Source organism: Gymnogyps californianus, chromosome 1 (genome assembly GCF_018139145.2).
Source record: "Gymnogyps californianus isolate 813 chromosome 1, ASM1813914v2, whole genome shotgun sequence".
Classification (NCBI taxonomy): domain Eukaryota; kingdom Metazoa; phylum Chordata; class Aves; order Accipitriformes; family Cathartidae; genus Gymnogyps; species Gymnogyps californianus.
The window spans coordinates 175,693,524-175,715,717 of record NC_059471.1 but is presented as its reverse complement, the minus strand read 5'-3'; the positions used below and the strand labels follow the sequence as shown (position 1 = coordinate 175,715,717).

The 22,194-nt window shown below is 37.6% G+C and overlaps 1 protein-coding gene across 2 annotated transcripts in view; it reads left to right on the top strand.

Annotated features, from left to right (window-relative positions):
• NAV3 (neuron navigator 3) overlaps nt 1–22,194 on the top strand; it is a 272,512-nt gene that overhangs the window by 81,483 nt on the left and 168,835 nt on the right. For both annotated transcript variants that reach the window (XM_050896725.1, XM_050896718.1), the window contains exon 3: nt 366–418. In XM_050896725.1, the coding sequence (XP_050752682.1) occupies nt 366–418 (53 nt within the window). The remainder of the gene's footprint in view (nt 1–365; nt 419–22,194) is intronic.

Genomic DNA, 22,194 nt, shown 5'->3' with positions numbered 1-22,194 from the left:
TGCCTTGAAACTGTATCCTGACCCTGCAAAGACAATTGTGGAAGATTTCATGTCAGCAGTTATTTTGCAGGGGCTGAAGAATTAGCAGCGACCTCCTTCGCACTTCCCCCTTTGCATGATTTGGCATGTGGAAGCAACTGCTGCTAACAAGAGAGTTGTTACTGTACGACTGAGCTTTACTTAGAAAGGAGCTCTGTGTCAACAAAACCGTGTGCACTTTATTGCTGTGTCTTTTCTGTTCTTCTTCTGTTTTGGTTTTTTTTTGGTTTGGTTTTTTAGGGTGTTTTTTTTTTTGGCCAGGGGGTGGAAAGGAAAGTTTTATCTCATTGTTTACTTCTGCTTTTCTCCTCACTGTTTTTGTTTAGCAAATGAAAAGGTTGAAGATATCAATGGCTGTCCCCGGAGCCAGTCTCAAATGGTAAGAATAAAATATATTTTTAGTCTGTGTTGGCACCTCTGCACTTTCCTAAAATGCTTTTTAATAATGATTTATTTAAACTATGAATATTCTGTCCCAAGTTTACCATGAAGTCCTAATTCTCATATAGTGTTCCTGGTACTTTTTTTTCCACATGTGCTTAGTGTTTGTCACTTCATTTCTGTGCTCGCTAACTTTCAGTCTTGAGGTAACCCAGCAGCAAAACTTCATCACTTCTAATTAATCCAGAACTGCCTTAACAGACCTGTTCTGATGATCCAGATAATTTAATTTAACTTCATTTTTAAGAGCAGTAAATCCAAGAACAAATTTTTAAGTGGAGTCTTTGTGTCTGGAAAACTGGTTTGATGAACAAGACTTGCCAAATTGTTTTTGAATATAAATAGCCTTTTGGATTGTCCACTGTAAAGTCCAGTTAGATGCACTGACTCCAAGACTTTCAGAAATAGCACTTTAGTCATATAGCTCTCTGAGCTATAGCTGGCAGCTGCTTAAAGACATTTTAATACTCTCAGGCAAGAAGTATTTTGTGACTGTGATTCATATGGAGTCTTATTAATCTTTTACTGTGTTTATGGCTAGTCAACTACATTTAATAAGATAAAGCCTCCTTAGAAGGCTGTGGAACTGACAGGTACAAAATCTGAGCCTCAGTAACATCACCATGCATTTACTGAATCATTTGCAGTTCCAGTCGTGCTCCCCCATGCTGAGGACTTTGCCTTTCTGTTCACATCCAAATGGTACGTGAATAAGGTGCACGGCTGTGTAGCTGGCAAGGATTTTGGAGTATAATGATTTGGATGAGCTTGTATAATAGCAAACTGCTGAAGCTAGGCTTAAAAATGGAAATGGAGTAGAAAAAAATTGCATTTGTTCAGTGCATTTTTTAAAGGGGGAAGTTATTTGCAGCTTTTTCCTGCAAAGCTGCAAAAGGTGAAATGAAAAATTTTGAGTACCAGTGAAGTGAATAATCAGGTCTTTCAGTTCTTACTTTTCAAAAAATGTCCAGGTTTAGAATAAGTTTTTTCTCTGGCTTTCAGGCTTTTTGAAACAGTCCATAGTAAGAATATATGCAATTTCCTTAATAATAGTTATTATTTTAATTACTCATATTACAGCAGCACCTAGTGGCCCTGGCTGAGAACGTTGGGAACTCCAGCGTGGAACTCTAATATTACACACACAGATCGAGAGATAATCACTCTCTACTTTAATCACATTAAAACCTGCCATTCCAGACAGACAAGACAAACAAGAAGAGACAAAAGCACAGAAAAGTGATATGATTTCCCAAGGTTATGTAACTGGTTAGTGACCATCTAGGATTGCTTAGGGACCCACCACTCTGATGTCTATCGAGCTTCATTTCCATGAGAGGAAGCTGAGCTGCAGAGAGAACTCTTCGCTCTAGCAACGTTTGCATCTCCAAAGCGACAACATTTGTGTACATTCCCTGTTGACAGGTAAATCTTTATGTGGCATAGGGATTCTGGATTTCATCTCTAGCTCTGCTGCAGTTATGGGGGAAGCATGGTCAATATACGCCCGTGCCGCAGCAGTATCTGTGGGAATCTCTTTGTGTCCATCTTCCTCCTCCTGTAAGGACATCTCTCAGCTCAGCCAGGCCAAAGACTATGTCTCAGGTGCTCTGGGTCTGAAACCAGGTGCTTTGAACACTCCTGTACATAGTCATACATCAGTGTTTGCACAGTGCTAAGGCATCACGTTTAACCACTTTAACTTGATAGAAATAGAATATATTTTTTCACCCTTCTTTCATTCGGTCTCTTTACTGTGTTGTTTTATCTCTACAGTCTGATCAGATTATTTTCCTGCTTTTTGACATACCAATTTTATACTGATGATTTCTTCAACTGAGCTAGGAAATTTAAAATGTACTGAAGTTAACGTAGTTCAAACTTGTCAGCTTTCCTCTCAGAGCATCTCAGAGAACCCAGGTTTTGAGTCTGCTCTCCATTTGTTTCCTTTGGGCTGTGCACTGATCTAGCCTAGCTGAAGGCACCATCTTATCACATTTTCAGGTAATTTCCCTTGGCAGTGCTCAATTTTGTTAGCCTGCTCAGTTAATGATAGGCCAATTCTCTTCTTCTTGTAGCAGTGGACTCTTGGGTGTTTGTCATGTGCAGAAAAAATATGTCACAGTGGTGGAAGCTAGTTTACATGTTTGACATATGCCAGTATGTAGCAATATGTCCTGTCAGGATTTGTCAGAACATCAGCCATCAAACCAGCAACAGTCATGATATTCCTATAGCAATGTTTGTTAGTCATTCATTCACCACTTTCATTTTAACATTTTCAGTTAATAAATCTCAAGAATCCCACCACCCTTTTCTTTCACATATGTTTTCATGATCCTTTCTCTCATAACTTGCTATTGAGGAGAAATGTTTTCTGTAATCATCTGCCATTTGATACTCTTCCCAGGAGGTGATGTCTAAGGCATTTTATTAGCTTAAAAGAAGCTAGAGAGCACTGGCATGGATTGTCTGCTGCTGGAAACACTTGATATCCCCTGTAGATGATATTGATATCAATTCATAATTAATCACTACCAATATTCCCAAGTTCTGTTCCACTCAGCATTTGGTTTTCCTCTTGCCAATGGCTTCATCTTTCACATGATTTTTAAGGCATCTCAATTCAGCTGTTACCTTAATTTGTAAACATCTTTTAATGTTTATTTTAAATATGTATAAAATGCTTCTTTTTTAGTTTTCTTTTAGTTAGGTCTATTGCAGTGTCTTGCACTCTATGCTCATCTTGGTAGTGATATATAAGTACTTGCAGACAAGTTGAACTGGCTCCAGAGGTCCAAGTTCATAAAAATTAAAACCTGTGAACCCCAGCAGCATCCGGTTTCTGCATAGTTAGCTTTACCAGGATCCTCGTGGCTGTCATTATGCTCACACGTTTGATGTCGCATGCAGAATTTGAGAACCTGAGATGTACTGGGGAATAAATTATTTCATATTCGAATCTCAGAAACTTTAAATAAATGAAACTTGCAAGAGAATTGGCAAGATTTGCTTGTTTGCTGGAGAAATCTACTGTGGAATCTACTGTGGTAAAAAGATTTTAGTATTTCTTACGAATGGTTTTAATAAAGATAATAAGGATTTAAAACGGTATTATAACATACATTGTCTACAGTGTCATATAGAGTCTTCTGCTTGTCTTGCCTATTTTTTTCTTTACAGCTATGCATTCAAGGAGGAATATGGCACTTCAGCTTTTTTTTTCATCATCTCTTTCAATCCCTTCAATGTAAAATAATACCACATTCATTTCTATCTTTTCCTCATATGAATTATTCCGTAAGTCTATCAATTAAGGAAACCTCAAATCATCTCTGTTTAGAAGATAATGGTCTTTCAAGGGTTACCTTTTGATACAACCAAAAGCTAATTCCTTTTTGCTTCTTTATAAGCCATTTATTTCTTTAATTTCTGTTGTAAGTTCACCCACCATTAGAAAAAGCAGGATAGTGTCCTGGGTAGAAAATATGTTATAAAGCTTTTCTCTAATGCTTCAAAGAGAAAGAATTCAGACTTTTTTTCCTCCTGAACATATTAAAAATGTACTGGAAGATCTCCAGTATTTTGTCTCTAAACAGATCATATCAAACATACAGTAAGCATACAGAGTATCAAATTTAATCCATCCTGGGGCTGTCAGAGAAAATGCAAGAGAATCAAAAGTGTTGGACTGAAAATCTTTTTATGGTGACATTTGCTGTATTGTCCCTAGAGAATTTTATAAAACTAATGTTTCTATTCTTTCCTCATGCAGCCTGTAGTGCTTTCAGCTGCATAAATAGTAAAATAAATTCAAAGTTGCCAAAATTTTTGGTATATTGCTTTTCAAGTTGATTTTTCCTTCAGAGTTTGATGTTGTCTTATTAGCTGTTTTTTCTTCCTTAGAATTAACTCTTGCTGCTTCCCATGAGAACTGCCTATGCCAGTACACATCTATGTACAAAAGCATCCTTAATTATAGTTGGTAGCAGGGGTTTTCACATAGTTATTAAAGGGCTGGAGAGACCCTTCTTATTAAAAGGCTCCTAATGTAGTTGCATGCATTTAATGAAGACTATTTTCATTTTGTCAGTCTTATCTTTGGCACAGTTTTCTACCAGTTTATGTAACCAAAAGTGTGCTTCAAAGGTAATTTCTATGGTTTAGGATACAGACAAGCTGCAGTCCAACAGAGGCAGTTGAGTTCAATAAAAATACAGGTCTTGCTTACCACATCCTGGAAATCAGGGAGCTGGAAAACGTGTTGCAGCTGTAGTAAATTGCCAAATGTATATGAACATTTAGTAAAAAGTTGCAGTTACCAGAGCTGGCACCATCTTTGGGTGAGTAGCAGTGTATCTGTTAAAAGTGGGATTCAGTGTGACTATGTGCAGCACTAAGATCATTTCTACAACATTGTACTTGATTTGATTAATAATGCCTTTAAAAAGATGTTAGTAAATTAAAAATGTTTCAGAAAAGAGCCACAAGAATGCCAGCAATTTTGCTTTATTCTATGAGACTGAAGAAAAATTGTGTACTTCAGCAAGAAGAAGGTGGAGTAAGTGAATCAGTCTCTGCTTAACCAAGGAATATTTTTGTGATAGAACTTTCTCTGACATAGTTAAAGAAGTGTGTGAAGCCTGAAGCTGAAGTAGGACAAAGTGACCATGTCTATACTGGTAGACATTGATTTGTAATTTATTGGGCAGATGTGCTTCGTACTGTTCCTGTAGTCCCACAAAAGCCCCCGGTGGCTTCCTCTCTGCTCATGTGCTTGAGTTTTTCTCCAGAGAAAGCCAAGGTTGCAAAGGGATGAGGTGCATGCAAATCGCTTCGTAGCAGGGAGTCAGCCTGTGGACAGGATGAATAGGTGGAAACTGGAACTGCTAAGTGTGCCACAGAGTATACCTGCCCTACAGTATGTATACTTCCTTTCAGTATAGACACCTACCTTCAGACTTCCTCTGACAGGGATGTGCTGGGCAGACACTCTTGAGTATCATCCCTCGGTATCCAGGAATGTCAATATCCAAGGACAAGAATATCAGCATGAGCATTCTGTGTCTAAAAAATTTTTGTGAAAAACAGGATAATTTTGTATAAAGTAAGCATTGTAGGTTCTACTAAGGCCCATAGAATTCCATATGAAAATGTGTGGAGTGTGATTACCTGAAGCTCTTTGAGGACTGGGAAGCCTGAAAATATCATCCCTACGTTCACTGTCAAGTGGGCCCACATGTGACCTTTTTCTGTCTGCACAGTGTTGAACTGTGTAAGAATCTTCTGGCTTTGCTGGTGCAGTTGGTGAGACTGGCTGTGTGGATTCAAGATATACTTTCTGTGCTTTGGAGCAGCTCCAGGTGAGCCTTCCACACAAGCGTGACAGGTTGAAATATATACAGAAATTTGGCTAAGTGTAGAAATATGGTCCCTTAAAACTGGAAATTCAATCTTGAGTTTTGAATACTAATCCCAGCTCCTTTCAGTTTCTTCCCACAGTGACACCTGTGCAACCCCCTTTTGTTTAAATTCAGACTGTCATCTCATGGCTATGAGTGGCTTTTCACAGATTTCACGACTGGGTGTTAAGAGAGTTTTGTGAATATACAAGGAAATAAGAGACTCTAGTTTTGTCAGCTGTGCAGGTTTGATGTGCTTAAATGAATGGAACACAAGACAGTAGTCTCGTTGCTGTATTTCCACAGTGCATGCTCACATACTCAGTTTTCAGAAGTTAAGTGAATAGCCTGAAGTATAGATCACACTGTTTTAGGGAAGATGCAGTTTGCATAAGAGATAGGACAAGGCCTGAGAAAACAGCCTTAGTTGGTACAAATCTCTGTTTAAAAATATAGTCAAAAAGAATGGCTTCTCACAATATGGGCAGGACAGAGTCAAAAACTCATTTCCCTGTCCTCTGTGGTAGGTAAGGGGTATCTAGGATTCGATAGTGGAGTAACCTTAAGATGGAAAAAATGAAGTGCTTTTAGAAAAAATTGACAGGTTCACAGCATGATATCTAGGGAAGTGATCTCAGTAAAGCCGAGAAAAAAAATGGTAGTAATTAAAATTTGAGCTCCTGTGAGGTTTCCTGTGTTTATAGATAGGAAAGCTCATATTTTAGCTGCGTTACACAGAAAGAATCTGCAAGACATAGTCATAGCTTGTGTGTGGGTGTTTGGGGGAGAGCAGACTTGAAGAATATGCCCAGGTATTAGGTAAAGGACTGTGTGGAAAGGATCAGAGGAAGATTAAGAGTTTTGCTCGCATTGGCAACTAGTTAGAAAGATAATTTTAATTTTCATGAGAGCATTCAGATCTGGAACAGAGAAAGAGACAAGATTCTCCTTCCAGTGAACACCACACCTATATTCCAGATTATTGGAATGCAGATCATTGGCTATTTGGCATGCCCACATCAGGAATATACATACTTATTTTTATTTGCCAGAGAAGTTTTCAACTTGCAACATCAAAATCAGCACATAGGGGCCTTTACTTTTTGTACACAGCGTGTGTAAAGCCATGAGAAGACTGGTAAGCATGATTTCTTCCATTCTGTCAACTTCCTGGCAATACAGATCGAATGCCATATCTTTTGCCTTCTTGTGTACACTTAGCATGGGAATTTCCAGTATCATCTTAAAATTCCCCTCTGCTCTGCAAGTCTCCCTCTCTGCCAGGTGCGCTATAAAGGACCTGGTCACACTGGAGATGAGCAGTCATGTTTGTGTTACAACGGGAACTTTGTGTTATGGGCATCCTCGGGTAAAGTAAAAGACCTTCTCATCTTGGAGACCTATTACCTCTTGGAGCAGACCCTGATCTGCCTTAATTAAAAGTCCACACTTGGATTTCTGTTCCCATTGATGAAGGCAGAGTTTGGACAACAAAATAGATCAAAGGGCTCCAAGTTGCTCTTGATAACTGCCCGTATTGTCCATACCTCCGTGCGGCCTCAAGCCAGGGTGTTATCCAGAGGGGAGTTTTATGAGGACATTTTGCCCTCAGTGTAGCTGAGCCTGTCCCTGCATGTTTCCCAGCTCCTGAGCAATTGCAGCTCTTCCTTGGACTTTGTAAGTGGTGGCAGAAGTATCATGCTCCCCGTTCCCTGGGAAGAATTTGTCATGGTAATGCACAGCTTATACGTTCTTTGGTGTCCCTCCTCCCCAAGGATTTACTTACCGGTTAATTCTGCATTTCTGAATCCAGCTCCTGTGGTTTGGCAGAGTAAAGCCTCATGCAATTCTTTTTTTCAGGAGTGTGGGTAAAATACCCATTGGAGCCACACTGATGACAAATACCTCTTTTCCCAGTCTATTCAATCCTACCTTGCAACAGTGGCAGCTCTGGACTGAAGCAGGCAAGGCTGATACAGCTCCATTATGAAAGGACCTAAGCAGACGCTTACCTATGCAGGAAATGACACTCCTCAACATGATACATATTCAGATTTCCCATTTTCTGATGGTAGTTTCAAGTAGACCCATACAATTTTTTACTTAACTAGCTATGCTTTCTGAGATTCATCACTAGGTAGGTGATTTACATTCAACTTGTACCCTTACTGGGATTCCCAGGAAAGTGGCCAAGACTGTCATAGCCAGGAGCATGTCTTAGCTATCCTTCTGAAGATGTTTTCTTGGACAAGTTTTCTCATTTCCTAGGCAGGTTATCTTCCCTTTGAGATCCAGCCCCATTCCCACACCCTTTCCCAGTGACTGTCCTCAGCTGTTCCAGGGAAGACTTTCTTGGACAGGTTTGACACGTTCAGCCACTTGCAATCCACTGTACAGTGTACAATGTACAAGATGGCTTCAGAGCATTTACAATTCACTTGGCATTCACTGAGTGTTCAAGCTGACTGTCTCATTGAGGTCTTCTATATTTCCTTGGCTGATGATAGGAATGTAACTACTAAGATACATTTTCATTTAGCCCTGCTCCAGGTTTACAGGGTCCTGAAGCTTATACCTGCAGTCTGAAAAATCCTGGCATACAATTCATATGTCATGTCCTGGAGCTCAAAGTGGTGAGAAATTATTATCAAGCCTTCTACACGTGTATTCATGTCGCCACCTAGAAATAATGGGGATGACAGCAGAAATGTGTATGAGATCCTCTTGCATGTGTGAGGAAGAGGCCACTCTGTTGAACCAGCGTACTGAGCATCAGGGTATACCTGACTGCATTTAATTTGCTCAGGGCACTGAACATTTTGGAGAGTGAAATAAGCCCTTTCAAACTCTTGAATCATAAATGATAAGTGCAGGACAAAATTTTAGAAGCTGACCTTCAGGACTGGACTCTCCCTCTTTGTTTTAGACATCAACAAACCCTTTTTATAAACTTGTGTATGCCTTATAGAGGGCCCAGGGCTTTTCTGTGTAATCCTGTATGCCACAGAATTTAAAAATTCTCTGGCTAACAGCAATGCATGTAGGTATATCTACAGTGTAAATACACAAATAGATAATGCAGATTGAAGAACAGTTACAGGAAGTAACATCTCCTTCATCAGTGTAGAAATTGAAGTTTATTTTTTGTTTACAGATGAAATTAACTTGACATAAAGACTAGAGTAAAAATGAAAATGAGAGTATCAAAAACAGGGGCGTGTGGCACCCCAAAAGAAAAAATTAAAGGGAATAATGAGAGGCTGTCTAAGGATATGTTATGGGAATAATTGTGACAATATGAATGGAGGGAATAAAGAAAGGAAAGAGGACAGAATTTCTGTAAGGGTAAGGTTAAAGATGTTAAGGTTAAAGATGGTTGACATTCAAGGATGAAGATGTTGGAATGTTGGTTCCAAGTTTTGCTGAAAAGAGATTATTCATTTTATTAACATAGCCGGTTTGAGTAAGATGAGAGGCAAATTGGTTTAGTGTGGAACTGGCAGAGGAGGAATTCTGACTGCTTTTGTGAATGAACTCTAAAATTTCTAAAAACTCTAGAAATGGAAGAGACAATATAGAAGGGGTGAGAGCTAGACAAACAAGCAGAGTAACAGTTGCCTTTTTGTGGGAGACCAAACATGTTTTTATTGTGAGGGAAAGAGGAAGCTAAGGAAAGGATGGGAGAACTGCTGCAAGTGTTAGATCTAGTCGAGCATAAAGGATAGGAAACTGCATCCATCCTGCCTAGGGATGTTACCGGCTTGGAAAGGAAGGCCAGGAGAAGGCAACCAAATCATCACTTTTTTGATATGATTTGATTCTGGTTTGGCTTTTTGTTACGCCTCTTTATTCTGCACTGAAACAAGCAGTTCTCTTTACATGCAGAGAAGATCTGAGAACATTAAAAGGACCACAGGATTTACGACAATCCCTCTTCACAGAACAGCTCAGAGTTACTCATTCACATCAGGCAGTGAGATGCATATTCCCCTGAGTCACTCGCATTTGACTGTCTGAAGTCATAAAAGAAAATGCCACAGGAACACATCCTGGGTATTATTTTACTAGGCTGGAAGAAGTACATTATTCATTAAATATAGATTGTATGCAGTTATTAGCCTTTTTGTTTAGACTTACAAATTCCTTGTCCTATTAATGTGTGGAATCACATGAGAATAACTCATCTAGATGTTAATGAAATAATCATGTCATAAGAAATACTTATACTGTGATGATATCAGTCTCCATGAAATCTACTGAGACATTAGGTTAGGGTTGGGTTTGCTTGGTTAGGGTTGCTTGGTTAGGGCTGGGATTAGGGTTATGCACATTTTGCTTCTGTAGACCAAGACTGCTGAACACAAAAACATCTTTTCGTTCCTTAAAATCAACAATTTTCCTTCACACATTTCCCCCCACCCTCCCAGCAATTCCTTGAAACCCCCCTCCCTTTAATCTATATCTGGAATATGCCAGTACCTCCACGCCACTGAGGCATGCCCATCTCACCCATCTATTCTCCCCATCCCTCAACTGTGTCTGTCAGGAATGTTGCTCAATCAGAAACTCGTGTTAAACTGTATTGGGAGGATATGCAGAGATGAAATACTGAAGTATGCTTGAAGACTAGTGGGTGACATACACTTTGAAGTATTTATTGTTTGAAGAGATGCAGTTGACAGTCTCCCCATTTCCCCCCATCAGTAGTTAGCTTTCTACGCTCTTCAATTTTCCATTCCCGCCCCCCCCCCCCCCCCCCCCCGCAAAAATGTCATGTGAACATTCCCTGAAGTTTTGGAATTGATCACATATATATTTGTGGTACAGATGCTTAGACAAAGAGATGATGAATAAATGGCCTTGAAACCTCCATTAATAGAAATGCACTGAAAAGTTTTAACACAAACATGCAGTTAAAATACATACACACAAATTGACTATGCATGCATTTTAGAAAGCACCTGTTGGTTATAGTCATTAATACATTTTTCCCGGATAGCAGCAGCAGGATTACAGTAAATATGTGTGCTTCATGATGGTGTATTTTTATCATCTTCTATAGGGAGAGTATGTTATAAATACTAGGAATGTCTAGAATGTTTACTGGATTTAAAAATAGAGAAGAAAGTGCGTGATGTTTAGCTGAACGGCAAAAATGCATATTTAAGCTGAACAAGAAAATAAACAATGTCTGAAGTGGTTTTACTTTATAGTATATCCAAACAAGGCTTTTTGGTAATTTTGAGATTTTGTCAGCTTTCTAGATTTTTATCAAATGTCCGATTATTTTGGAACTGTGGCAAAATGCCAGTTCTCTTATGGTTTTAGTTGAGGACTTACTTCTATTTAAAGATTTTCTAACCACTCCCTTTACAAGACTTCTGCTTAGACTGTCTTATAATTTTGTGTGCTGTATGTTAGTTAGGAAAGGTTATTGTTCCACATCTGTGAAGCCTTGAATTTCCTCAAAGAGGTAGACTTTTCACAAAAGAACATTTCTTAACATTGAAGCGGAGTCCCCAGGTCTCTCACTCATCCTTCTTCCTAAGACAATCTGCCACTGCTTATCTTGACAATGGTGAATTCTGCAGCTTCAGTAACATGCAAGACTCTCAAGAAACTATATCGGCCTCTGTTTCGGTGTATAGCGCACACACATGGACGTGCATCCATGTGAAGTACCTTGTATAGTTTTGATGAACCCCCAGTGATTTTATTCACTTTGGAAGGCATTTAAGCCACTCTCCCTGCCTCTCGTTTGTGAATGAAGGTTTGTGGGAGCTTTGAAATTCTGGGAGCTTTGATGAACCATTGTATTTTCTGGACATCTGTAAGAGTCTTGAGATGGCCACTCTTCTACAGAGTTGCAAGAGCTACTATCTCTGTTCCTTAGGATGAGTCCAGATTAAGTTTAGAAAAGAGGTACTAGACGTATTTTGAGATTTAAGCATTGACGTCTGCAAACAATAACTGAGAGCACACACCAAGTATGAATATCATCATCTTTTATTTGGTTGGGCTGGGAAATCCAACTACTGGGAATATGTTTTAATGGAGATACAGGAACTGTGCAACTGTCCATAAAATGCTGTCTGTGGTGTAATGTGTAAAGCAGCAGAGGGTGCCAGAAAGCAACAAGTTGTGGCTTCCATTGTAATTAATGGAAAAAGAAAGGGATTGTAACTAGCAATGTTAGGGTGGAACAGGGTTTGCATTGTGAATTCGCCTGCAGAAGGGAGGGAAGAAGACACACTTCTTGTAATTTTAAGCACTTTCATGTGCTTAAAATTAAAATAAACACTGTCCAACAAATTGTCAAGCTTTTGGAGGTATTGTGTGGTACATTATGCCTAGGTGACAGTGCTTGTCACTGAATCATCTTTTAGCGGCTATACATACCCAGTATTTCAAAGCTTGGCCTTATAGCAAAAAGGCTGCAAGACAGGAGGATAATAAAGTAACATAGAATGTCCCAATGATGTAGTGTGTTAATTACAAACCAACGTGGTAACAAAAACCATCTTGTCCTTCTACATTTGTAATTGTTAAGCTCATTAAAAAAGACTTGACAACCTCCCCCTGTTCTCCTGCTGGAAAGTAAAATACCAAAAATTTGATGCCAGAACAAGTTTTTTTCAGCAATATTGCATTACTTCCAGAGTATAATACAATTATAATGTTAGAAAATTGAGAGAAAGAACAGAAAGTAGGCGCATATTGAAACTACTATGATAAGTCCAGATGTATTTTCTCACTCTGCCCTTGATCTTTGCTGGAACAGGAGCTGCCTACATCTGCTGCAGCTAAGTGCTAGCCTGTTTCATGGAAAGAATGCCAAATCTGCTTGATTTTATAGTGTCTTTTACAGAGTCACCATTTTGGAGTTCCTTGACTTTTATGCACACTAACCCGTCTAACCTTGCTCTTTTATTTGGCAGTAATTATACTCAAAGTATATACTCCTCTTTGAACCTTGTTGCAAATCCCTTCCACCTACAGCCTATCCCCAATGCCCTGTTGCTGGCATACGTGAATGAGCACACATTGCTGCATTAGAGCAGTGGTCCATCAAGTCAATATTCCCTCTCTGAGAATGGCAATGCGAGAGGTGACTTAGCAAGAACAAGTGACCCTGGCAATTTTTTTGCTCCATTCTCCTCCTCTTTCCCCAATATCTAAAGTTATTCTTTTAGGGGGATTAGAGAGTACTTCTTTGCCTGCTCTTTCTGTATTCATTTATGCACTACTGTTGTGATCACCATTTATTCTATGACATGTCGAAATGAAGCATGCTGGATTTCTCAGAAAAAATCTTCTGTCTCCTATAATCACGTACACAGCCATGGGACTAGGTGCAGAGTAGGCATGGTTTTTTCATTAATTGCAATTACTGCCGTGCCAACTTGCTCCTGTTGTCAGGAGCCCACGGATCCAACTGATCTGGAACAGCATGAGGTACCATCGGGCAGCTGAAACTCTGTGTTAGTAAAGATTTTGGTGACATTGAACTGGACTTAAATACTGATGTTAACTCTAAATATGAACTCTGTTACAGCTGGTGACCCTATTACAGGCAATACTGTTAAGGTACACAAAGGTAAATTGGCTTAAGCTAGCAGTAGAACAGCAAGTTATCGCAAAGGCTGCTTATTTCAACAGCATTAACTAATCCCTTCTCATGTAAAGGCTCTTGATCAGGTTAATTAAAATATTAACACAATCTTCTTATTTTTTTTTTATGTAACTTGTCTGTTTAAATCCACTGTGACCTGAAACTTAATACACAAATCGTTAGAATACAGTACAACCATTTTTGTTTCAGCAGAAATAAATAGTATAAGTTCAGTAATCTATTTGGCAGCTTTCTGATGTGCAGGAATTATTTAAAACACTCCCAGTCTGAGGAGTCTGCTGACCATATGATCAACAGATGATCATATGACATAAATCAGAGCTATACTTACTTCAAGTTGAACTTATTTTAAGTTGGCCCAGTGTCTGAATATGAATTAGTCTGGGCAGGGTTCAGTTTCAGAGTCAGTCCAAGATACATTTTTTATTGTTAGGACTTGATTGTATTCAATCTCACAAACTGATCACAAATAATTTTTGCTTTTTGAAGAGTTTATATCAACTTAAAGCATTTGTTTACCTATGCAGTTCTTATTAATTCTTTCAGGTGGCATCCTGACCAGCACCAAACCTGTGAAGTCCGAAAAGTTGAATCTGAACAGTCTTCCTGAAATAGAAATATATTTGTATTTTAGCTTGTAGCTTTTGGCAGTCTTTAATTCTATAATAATTAGAATATGCTTCGTTTAGGCTTGTATTGTCAGCTAATTGGAACCTTGTTTGAATTATTCATACCTCTTGATTCTTCAGAGTTTCTTTGGAATTGCAATGGGAGCGTACCAATGACATTTCCCTCTAGGGAAAAAATACCACAAGAATTTTCATTGTCCCAGGGTTTCCACACTTGAGAGCTGAAACCTATTTGCATGTGAAATAAATAATAGTTCATGAAGTTAGCTACAGTTCTGTGTATTTTAACTGCACACATAACTAGCTAACCAGCATCACAGTCGTGTGGGCTATTTTGCCTGTCACTCACAGATTTTCTCAGTAATTCCCCCCAATAATAACTTTAAATTATTTTTTTTAGTAAAAGCTCTCACTTAGTTCATGGGAGGATCAGCAGCAACACTCCACAGTAAACATATGTGCAAGGGTGTCTTCACAGTTCTTGTATATATAAGGCTTCTATTTGGATTTCTTAGCATAAACAGTTTTGAAAGATTTATATTGTTATATCATATAAATTAACGTATGTGAAGATATGTGTCCCTCCGAAGCCCAGTAAATGCTTATTTTTCAAGTAATGCTGGCTGTATTTTGGAACTTGAAAACACTTGGATAACTATTTAAAACATTGCTTCCTCCTACACTTCACACTTCATTGGCTACAACTGGAAGTGAAGTGACAACAAGCAGTAAATGCTTGTTAAGGCCTCATTTTATAGGCTCAGGCACTTCTGATGTTTCTATTATAACACTTGGCTAAGAAGTCAAGAAAAAAAATCCTGGCCCTATTGAGCTTAAGAGCAGATATCCCATTGCCTTCTGTGGTTCCAGGTGCTTTTATTTTCCTTGACTGAGAATCTAGACAGAAGATCTTGTGAAAAAGTGGAAAATTCTTCCCATGGTTATGAGCATACAGAAAAGAGATAGGTAACTGTGAAGGCTGTTTATAAGCATGGTATGAAAACATATACCTAATGACCTAATATTTCTTTGTATATTATGCTAAACATGGTATAAAATACAATGCTCAGGTACACTAGCAAAAGTGAAAGCCTGAATCTGAGTCTTTCGTATTATCCCTATGGCTTTTAAAGATGTCTGGTTTAATTTGGATAGTGTTAATAACCTGTGACATCAATTCATCATCGATTTTGTTTCTTTTGAGTCTTTTTCTTCAGGGCTTAGATCAATTTGAGTCAGTAAGATAAAAACTAAACATAAAGGAAAACCAGTGACTTATGTTATGTTCTCTCCTGCATATGTCTTCCCAAGGACTTTAAGTTCCAGCTGGAGGACCAGCCACATAACTTTAGACCTACAGAAATCTCTGGGCTATACTTTTAGAGGTTGCTAATAACAAGTATTTTATCACTTTTCTTTTGATGAGCTCAATGTATAAATATTTTTCAGGGTAATATGCAAAATTTATCTAATTAAAAAAATCAGAATGTTTATAAAATCAAAAGGCCAGAAGGATAGGAGCAAATTGTCAGTGTCTCTCCTGCACAAGCTGTAGCATTATGACTTCTGGAGTAGTCAAGAGGGAGGGTTCAGAAAGCATAAAGTGCATCTGGATGGATTCCATTTGCAAAGTTCAAGAGATGCAGTGAAATGCCCCATAGTTTACCTGTTTACCTATCTTTTAAAGGATTCATCCCATCACTGGTTGTAATTGCCCTTATTTCTAAAAGCTACTCTTTTTGATGAGCTAAATGAAGTTGCTATGTACTAAATAGTGGTGAAGGAGAGAACTGGAATGCTTTCAAAGGTTTAATTAAATCTAGTAAATGAACACTCTGTTGTAGACTCTCTTTTCACCTAATGGAGAGAAACTCCTCTGTTTTAAAGAAGCATGCATTTTCACATTGCCCTCCAATTTTTGGAAGTTGCCAAGTTCCATAAATATTTAGACGTTTGTACCTTGCTGACTCCGAAGTGTTGCATAACTAAAAAAAAGATTGTAGACAGGCTCACTAAAGTGATGCACTGCTTTAAAAAACACTGTGTTTAAACAGAGTTCCTTTTATCATTGCCTTAAAAAACGTCCTCCCAGGGTAGTATTTATCTTCAATTTTGTGTTCTTAGTGCATGTGTAGGGCTCTTTCACGGTGGCGGTGGCCACAGGCCTGTGGAGATGAGAGCACTGAAGTAGGGAGTTACTTTGAGACTCTGAAAGAGAACTTTTGCCTAGTCTTTTCTTTTGATCCATGCTGCTGTGGAGTCATATTTTAGCTTTCTAAGAAATTCATGCAAGATGTTGAAATACTTTCGTGGTTTTCTGAATCCAAATCCGGGAGTCTATTCAGGACCAAATCCAGCACTATATTCCAATCAAAAATCCAACCTTTTCTTTTTATAATTTCTATTATAGCAGCACAAAAACACTTCAGAAATCACCATTGTTGTATTTTGTGCTTTACAATGTCTGCCTTAGAGACTACTGTGTAGAAATGGGTAGAGCAGATTGCAGACAAGACACAGAAGGAAGAGTGGGTAAGAAAGGAAGACAAGAGAAGCAAAATCACACCATTACATAGATGAAAAGAGTAAAATTTTGCATTCTTCTCTTATGTGTTTTTTGGGGTGTTTGTGGATAGAGGGTTTTTTTGTTTTTTATATGAAAATGACTGGCAGATGTTTATAATGATCTGTTTGGCCATCTAAAAATTATAATTAGGATTAATGCTTTATTTAGAATAACTGAATTGTTCGTTAACTTGTTGATGTGTACAAACAGAAAAAACACCAAACAAATTGTATTTGACATTACAGAGATTCTCTCATGTTCACCCCAAGCTTTCCAAGCACCCAGTCAGGGACTAGGTGAAAAACCTGCAACACCAATTCTCGCTTTCATGTTCCTGACAGGACTGATAATAATACACGCCAAAAGGGATCCATTTCCCACTGTAGCATTTTCTTAAAAACAATACACACCCCAGCTCATACTCTGACCTCAACAGTGACCTCATACATTCTTTTATCAGCAGGTCAGTACATATGTCTGTTGAATTCTCCAAGTATTTGAGAAGTTAATTTGTTTTCACATTTCTGGGTTTACTGGTCATATTTCGTGTTTGGAGTGTATGTTGGAAGAATTTGATATGCATGTTCCTTAATATCTGTTGGAAAAGGAAGTGGAAGGTATTTCAGTTTTAAATAACATCATCATCCTTTCCTCAAAAAATAACTAATAATTAAATAACTCCAGCATCATTTCCTAAAAATTTTTGCCTGGGAGGCCTTCTACATACCAGTAGTTATTATCCTCTAAGGTAAAATTCTCCCCAAATGCCTCCAGTAAATCAGTTTTTAATTTGCATATATGGTCTCTTATTGCAAAGTCAATGCTTAGTTTGGCACAGTTTTTTGGACTGATGTTACATGGTTCACTGATAGTTATTTTTATTAAATGCTCCTTAAATTATTCTATTGCAAGTAATGAGGAGTTTGTCAGAAAGAAGTTAAGTCAAATCTGTGTGCGTGTCAGTGTATTCTTCTTAACACCCTGAAATGCATTATAATTTCCATAGGAAAATGGAATGTGCCTTGCATCTGGGTGAGGTAACAGGCCACGTGCAACAGCAAGTCAGCAGAACACACTTAATATCTCCCAGCAGGACTGCTAACACCTGTTTTATCTGGGTGGATTTTCAAATTTACACCACCCGTGGAAACTTGACATTGCCTTCCAGTATAGTTACAAAAAATTATTGCAGTAAGCTGTCATGTTAGGAGGTCATGGGAAATAAATTATCAGAACATAAATAATGTGATTTTTAAGTCTCTGTTCTTCTTTGTACTTTTGCAAGTTTTAGTGGATTTTCCCTTTCTTCAAATTTCCCCCATTTCTACAAGGCGAACTGAGAATTCATGGCAAATTTCACCCAGTCTCAGTAGTCTTCTGTCAAGGGAACAGTGCAACATGCAGCCTGCCATATCAGCATCTTGCTGATGAGACTGCAAATTTGAAGCTAAAGAGGTTCCTCAGCCAGGTCACTATGAGTTTTGTGGTACTCTGGGCCACATTTTTTCCCGTTGCATTTACTTCAGGATTTGGAATAATTTGGGTGTATTCTCTGCTCTTCAAAGTGTCTTTTATTAAGTAGTAGTAGTAGTAGTAAAAAGTATTTTTTATTATGTAATAATACTATGTACAGTTTCTTCACAGGGAATCTTGATGGAAATATAAAACTTTCAGACACTCTTGCTCAATAATAAAAATCTTTTAGTATTAATTTAGTATGAACACATATATATGTTAATAAGCATACCCAGCTTCAAATATGCAAGTGACAAGAAAGCAGGTGGCTTGTTTTCAGTTGTGTTAAACTAGTTTAACCTGTGCAATATCAAAAGAAAACAGCTTGTTACAGTTCAACTATAATACTTGTGAAATGAGCCCATAGGAATTTATTTCACATTGTTCCCTTTGAAAGTCTTTAACCCTACTCTTTTGTTCTAGCTATAGTAGAGATAAATTTCAGAAAAAATGTTTTCTGCAGCAGGATCCTCCCTTTTGGAATACCTAGGAATCAGCTATTGTGGATAACATACTGCAATACAGTGTGGTGAAAATACTAAAAAAATTTTGTAAATAAATTTTTGTGACAGCTTTTAACAGAAAACAGGTAAATCAAGAACAATGCCAAATCAAATGGAGTGCATGGCATAGGTGTTTCTTGTAATGATTGAGGTTATTGATTGATACTTTTATAAATAATTAAAATAAATCTTACCATATGTTATAACAAATAAATAATAATTGCCTACTTTTTATGGATTAGATACATTTTGTCCCACAAAATATGTACAATTATAAAGGCATTAGGGATTTTTTATATTTTAATTGTATTACCCTTTGCAAATTTTTCTAAAGAGGTGAGCAGAACTTCAAGTGTGCCAAACGTCTGTTTTCAAGTGAAGAACAACAGGAGGTTCTCAATACTGAATATTGTTTCAGTGATCATTTAAGAATCACCTAGACTCCCAAACAGTGTTTTAAATGTGGCATTTGAAGAATGGATAGGCAGAGGGATAAAGACTTTGGACTGGGTAATCCATTTTAGTATATCATTTTTAATCTAGAAAAATGCTTTTGACTTCAGTTGAACCTCCTTGGTATAAACCAGCGATCACAAATGGGCGTTTGGGCCCAATACTCAGCCTGACAAAATCATAGTACATGTAGATATGTACAATGAAAGCATGATAGTAAGTAGAACAGCAGGCAGTGTATTCAGTTATCACTTGTTTGAAATTGAGAAAGTCCTTGAGTTGTTTGATTTTTAGTTTTTGGTGAAGGAGGTATTGGACCTGTGCCTATTTTGTACATAGTGAAAAAAGCTGAATGTCCACCTGTCTGGTTTATGGAGTCTGGCTTTGTTAAATGATCTTAGTGATAAAACTGAGGATAAAAACATATGTCAGCATAGAACTGCAAGCGTTTTCTCTTTATATCTCTATCTTGTAGCTTTCTAGCCCTTTACTTTAAGGAGAGGCAAAACAGGAATACAAACTAGTGAAACCAGCTGGGAAGAAAACCCAGACAGAACAAAGTTACAAGGCAAACTAAAAATCTGGGTGTTTCCCACACCACAAGCGAGTTGTCAACAAGTCACAATGTGTGCAATGGATGAGTCAATTAAGAACAGAAAGTGAAATAAACTTGTCCTTCTCAATCTCTGAGAACAGCTTTCGGTGTAGCAAGTTCTGCAAGACTATACATTTGGCCAAAAAATAGACCTTTTTGGTAGTATGTGTGTGTGTGTGTGAGGTTTAAACAAGCATCTGTGAGAGTGTACATGACCAATTCTCATATTGTTCTCTATTAGGCGAGGGAAGATCAGAGTTTAGGCCATGCCCACCTTGAAATATTTTCCAGTTTCTTCCAGAGCATTTTGTATAACTGAGTCTACCATGGACAGTTTCATTCTCTCACCAGCTCCAACATGTGCACCAAAAATGCTTTTATCCACACATGAAGGCATCTCAGTTGCTTGCCTGAATCTCTGTTCTTTTTAGAGCCTGCAATTAAGACCAGATCACTGGCACTTCACCTACTACTAAGAAAGTAGCCAGAACTCAAAAGCTAGCGTGTCTCATTCCGTGCTCGGTTCATGTGAAAGTCAGACAGACAAATAGTATCTGCTCTTCCATTCTTCATTTTATTCATTTTATGCAGCATGTGCATTGTGAATATTTAGAGTCCAGGATGCTACCTGTAAGGCCTGAATTGTATTTTTATTTGATTTTGATTCTACTAGTGCTACAGAACTTGAATGAGAATGAGCTGTGTAATAACAATAAATTATTTTCTAATTCTGTATTGATTTAAATCCATTGACCTCCACAAATTTTGTTAGTAATGAATATCCATGGGAAAGAAGGAGTCAAATACAGGTGTCTCAACTCAGGTTAATACTCTGGGGAAATTTAGGAAGAAATCTTGCTGGTAAAGTGTGTTTGAAATACAGTTACTGTGACACAGAATATCTCATGCCACAATACTAACCTTAAAGGAGTACTATTTAATATTGGTATTGAAAAAAAAAAAAAAAAGCAATGAATACTGAAGAGTTTTATGGAGTTCTGTGCTCTGGAAGGTGAGTATATATGTGACTCTCTGGGTTTCTGTGGCAGACTATTTCCATGAGTGTCCCTAATCAGCCATCAGCAACATTAGAAAACTTATACAGAGCAAATCCTTTGCCAAATGTTATCTGGGGGTTTGGGTCATGAATCAGAATGTCAAAACACACACACAGCTACAGAAGATAGCACTGAATGAAGTGCTAACAGAAATTACTGTTTTACTTTTGCTGCCAAAATAATCAAAAGTATTTTAGGAGCATATATGTATAGAAACACTGTAAAAATAAGGTGTCATATTTATTAAGGTGAGGAATAGGAGGAGGAATCCAGCTCAAAGTAGACAAATAACAACTAACTTGTGTATGTGGCTATATGTTCTTGTAAATGACATTGTCATAAACTTAACAAGAGAGAGTTAGTCAAAACAAGGTATTTTTCAGAGCTTCTTATAAATACAGAAAAACATAATGCTGTATTAGTCATCATTACTTGTCTTCTGAGCATCCCACAATTAAATTTATGTTTGGAAGTGAAGAAAGTGTTGTCTGCCAGACAAAAGAGATGAAAGCTAATCTTAGTAACAGCAAAAATAATTATAATAAATAGACATATTCTATATGTTGAGTCACTGGTGAGTACAGTCCCACAAATGAGCTCTTCCTGTAAGTGCTAACTGTTGAGTATTAAGTACTACTGTTTATCTACATGCAAGTCCCACAGTCTGGTTTAGTGATTTATTTCTGTCAGTAAAATTTCAAATAGCTTCCAGTCAAAAGCAGATTACCCACAACTACTCAATGTAATATGTTACAGCAGATTTGCAATGTGTCTTCTCTGTATGCCATGTAATGTATTAATAATATCAGAGTTGTGATATTGCTGCTTATTTTTACATCATCGTTTGGAATAGAACCCCTTAAAATGTGGGTGTAGAAATATCTTGGGGCTCACTAGTATTTATGATGTAAGTGTTTCAGGTGCTTTTTTCATAATGCTGTGTATATGAACAATATTAAAAGGATTCGATTTATGAAAGAAGCTTAATATATTGTAAGCACAACTCAGTAGGCTTAATTTAAAAAACATCAAATGGTGTTATCTACCTGATGATGCCCACAAATCTTAATTCCTAAATTATCATCCTCTTAGCTGAGTTTATCTGCACCCACGATGCTGGAGCTACATTTCAGAATCTGATGTATTATTCTTGAGTTTTGATAAGGAAGTGATTGTATTATCAGAGAAAGGGTTTTTTACCTCTGAAAAGAAATCTCATGTAGTATTGATTGACTTTTAACATGGTTAATTGAATAGCTAAGTGGACAAATATCTACATGGCAATGCAAGTTTATTATATCATTAATTCTTTATCCCATTTATAGGTTATAAGACTTTTAATGTGGCAGATCTGCTATTC